Raw genomic sequence first — 4,209 nt, 5'->3', positions numbered from 1 at the left:
ATGTTAAGGTGGACTAAATGTGTGTTTAGGTGTAGATTTTTAGACTAGGAATCCAGAGATTATTTTTAAAAAGTGATACTGTACTTGTTCCTAGGGGTGGGAATCGGTCCGGACGAGCGGGAAACAGACACTAACTCAATCGGTCCGGGCGGAACGGATACAAGTCTTAAGTGTCCACTCGGACATCCGGACAAAACGGGCGGACATTTCGGATTTTTCTCCAACAAAGTACCCGTCCGTGACTGTTTTCATAGTCGGGCAAACCGGGTATCGGTCAGGCGGACACCGGTCACTAATGAACAAATAAAGAATTTTTTTATTCGAAATTAAAATTGTTAAGTAGCTAAATACAACTTTCTAAACTCCCACCTTCAAATTCGAAAAAGTAAATAAATACAAAATTAAAAGATAATCATTGAGATTTCTCATGGATTAGGATCGATGTATTGTGGATTATAGGGTTATTAGTGAGATATTTTACTCTTGAACTCTCATGGTTGTAGTTAACTTTACAAATCTAAAGGCTTAAAATCAATCATATAGGCGGAAGGGTATAAAGGGTCTGATAAACAGACGAGTTCGGTCACCGGACAAGGACCTATGTTCGCGTCCGTCCGCTTAAGTTCTTTCGGTCGAGCGGATACGGACACGCTCGAACATCAGACGGTAACGGACCCTTCGGACTCAGACGGTCGTGGGCGGATTCTGAGTTTTCGGGCCAAAATCCCACCCCTACTTGTTCCGATTATAAATTGGAGCGGGTTTGTAACCCAGAGGAGATGACCCGTCCCAAAAAAAAACAGAGGACCAAGGCACGTTTATTGCACGTGCCCACCTTAACGAGACTTTTCTCTCTCACCCTTTACTTCTCTCATTCTGATCTCAAAACCAGTTCCTTCCCAAAACAAAAAAGAGAAAAAGAGAAAGCGACAACACTGAAACCCCCCATAAAACTAGATCTAGGTTTTCAGAATTCTTGTCCCCAAAACATACATTTCTCAACTTTACTAGGGTTTCAGTTTTTGCTGAAAAATAACAACAATAAAGTCCATGGGAAAAGCTAATGTACCTACTAGTAAACTCTTTCTTGGATCTAATGCTTTAATATCTCCCTCTTTTTCTGTCCATCTTTATCTTTTACACAGAATTTAGTGTTCATCTGTTACTATTTCAGTTTCAGTTTTACAAATTGGGTTCTTTAATTCAATCAGTTGGGTATCTTAAAAACTGAAGATTTTCTCAAATTCTGTCATTGAAGAAAGAAAATGCAAAGATTTTCCCTCAGTTAGGGGAAATTAGGTTTTTTTATTTTCATCAAGTCTATCATTGGAAATGGAAATCAAACTGAGCCTTCAGATCATTATAGCTGTAGTATCTGCTATTTCATTGATCATCTTCTTGTTCTTAATATACATATTCTGTCAAAAGAAATCAACAAAAGATGATTCTGGAGAACTAGGAAGTTCCCAATATGATGATGAAGAACTAGAACAAGTAGTAGTTGAAGAAGAAGAAGAAGAAGAACTTGAACCAGAGGAATTGATTAGTTTCCCAGGATCTGAAAACCTAACAACCCATGATATATTAGATGCACCAGGTGAAGTTGTTGGAAAATCAAGTTATGGGACATTGTATAAAGCAAATTTAGAGAGAGAAAATTTGGTAAAATTGCTTAGATTTCTAAAACCAGCTTGTACTGGTAATATGAAAGAGAATTCCTCTATAATTCAAGTATTAGGTTATATTAGACATCCTAATTTAGTTCCTCTTCAAGCATTTTATTCAGGTCCAAGAGGAGAAAAGCTTCTTGTTCATCCTTTTTATATCTATGGGAATCTTGCACAATTTCTTAGAGGTGATTTTTCTTGCTTTTTTTGCTATTCAAATTGATGGGTTTTGATATTTTTGGTGTTTATAGAAATGGGTTTCAGTTTATTTTAGAATTTGGAAGTTGATTGATTTGTGATAATTGAACATATGGTGGTGTTTTTCTTTTTCATTGTCTGAATCAACCCAAATAAGCAATTCAGATGAGTTAGAATCACGAGTCAGACAAAACAAACAGTCTTAAACGCGGTTCGAGTCAATCCAGACCTCGAGTTAGATTTACGATCTGTCGATCTGATTTAGTTATAGCAAACACTACCTAACTGTTATGTCGAATTGAAAATTCTGGTAACTAAGATGAAAGTGAAAGCTAAAAAACTTGGTTAATTAGAAAACTGACTGAGTTGTCATTTTACTTGTTAAGTACAAATCTATAATTAGGCTTAATTTTTCCTTTTTACCAATCTAATGATTTTCATTTCTGTTTGGATTTTAAAGGAAAGATGTTGATTTTGATTTCTAACGAAACTTGGTAGTTGATTGATTTGCAATAATCAGAAAAACAAATATAGATCGGCGAATCTTATCATATTAATCTAACTTTACAAAGGATAGCTAATTTTAGTGTGAACCCTGAATTAGAAGTCTACCAAAACTAATATGAAATTGAAAGTAGAAGCATAAAATGAATTGTTTGGTTTTCTTTCAACATTTAAATCTGATTGATATGTGAATTTACGTGCTACCCTATGTGGGTAAATCTTCGTCTTCGTTGTCTTTTTGTGGTAAATTGTCTCTGTCTCAACTGTTAGGAAGTTAACCGAAAACCTAGCTTAATTTTTCGACTTGTGTTTCTGAAAATTTATTTCCATCAACAATATAACTTTCAAGTTTACGTAGTTTGTTTTTCGCTCTATCGTTATGGAATCTATCTTACATTGAACCACAACTTTGTCTCTTCATATAACAGATGGAAATGGCGAATCACACAAATGGGCTGTGATTTACAAGATCTCTCTAGGTATTGTAAAAGGACTAGATCATCTTCACACTGGATTACCGAAACCTATTATCCATGGAAACCTCAAATCGAAGAACATATTCTTGGGTGAAAATTACCAACCTTACGTATCGGATTTTGGTTTACATCTCATCTTAAACTTGAAAACCAGTCAAGAAATGCTCGAAGCTTCTTCTGCACAAGGATATAAAGCTAATGAGTTGATCAAGATGAAGGATGCAAGCAAGGAGAGTGATATTTATAGCCTTGGGGTAATCTTTCTCGAGATACTTAGTGGAAAGGAACCCATTAACGATAATCCATCCCCAAACGAAGATCGGTATCTACCAAACTCTATGAGAAATGCTATCATTGATCATAGAATCACAGATATATTTCATCCTAATTTATTTCTAAGCCCGACGAATAATCCTAATGCATCTACCGAAGAATGCTTGCTTATGTTCTTTCGTCTGGCCATTGCTTGTTGTTCTCCTTCACCAGGTTCAAGACCAAATGTCAAGCAAGTCCTCAGTAAGCTCGAAGAGATTGGTCAATGACAAGTCATGGAGTAGTTCGATACAAAAATTGATTTTAAGGGGTGGGTCTACTGGTAAAGGTGAAGCAATGAAGTATATACTATGACTTACCATGACAGAGAATGAAATATACGGGGCCTAACGAAAAGTAGTGATCAAAGAAGAATTGGATAATGATAACTTCATCGATTGTGATTCTTCTCTAGTATTCTCTGGGGTTCTTCAATTCTTATACCAACTGATATCTGAAAAGGGAAGTTCAAAATTTACGTGGAGAATTACGTTTTGGTTGTGATTATTTTCAGAGTAGAACTAACAGCGAAGATTAGCAATCAATTCCAGAAACATAGATTGAGGTAAACTTGTGAACAAGAACTCATTAATCAATATTCTCATTGATTTTGATCATTTTACTCCTTAGCAGAATACTAAATACTGTAAATAATTTCCTGAATTCCCATACTTCAACTTGAATGATATATATGATCATGGATTTTGTCTATTTCCTTCAAAATCCACAGTTGTCTACGATTTGTTTGTTTTTCCAAGTCAGATATGAAATTTGACTCTGAGGTTGGAATTGACCCGAATCTGAATCAGAATGTTTGTTTTGAGTTTTGACTGACTTGCCTGAGTGATTGATTTGGGTTGATTTTAGATTTCTTATTTTATTAAAACTCCTTTCATTTGTTATTTCCATCCTTCATTTTCTTATTCCATATGAAATTTGTAGTCTCATATGAGGTGTGAGAAGGTCCATCTTTTTTAGTGGGAACCCACTATGCTTCTTATTAAAGTTAATGGTTTGGCAGTAACTATACCTTGTCATCTCATTCATCACAT

At 35.3% G+C, this 4,209-nt stretch overlaps 1 protein-coding gene across 1 annotated transcript; it reads left to right on the top strand.

The window, feature by feature from the left end:
- The first annotated feature begins 868 nt into the window (after nt 1-868).
- LOC147544607 (putative kinase-like protein TMKL1) lies at nt 869-3,880 on the top strand. Its single transcript, XM_086637731.1, has 2 exons — nt 869-1,855; nt 2,798-3,880. The coding sequence occupies exons 1-2, from the start codon at nt 1,333-1,335 to the stop codon at nt 3,385-3,387; spliced, it is 1,113 nt and encodes a 370-aa protein (XP_086493857.1). The 5' UTR covers nt 869-1,332; the 3' UTR covers nt 3,388-3,880.
- The last annotated feature ends 329 nt before the right edge of the window (nt 3,881-4,209 follow it).

This window comes from Eschscholzia californica, unplaced genomic scaffold (assembly GCF_041429995.1).
Source record: "Eschscholzia californica isolate CP2 unplaced genomic scaffold, dmEscCali1.0.p SCAF_4, whole genome shotgun sequence".
Lineage (NCBI taxonomy): Eukaryota > Viridiplantae > Streptophyta > Magnoliopsida > Ranunculales > Papaveraceae > Eschscholzia > Eschscholzia californica.
Note: the sequence above shows the minus strand (reverse complement) of the source record. Positions and strands in the feature narration are given on the sequence as shown.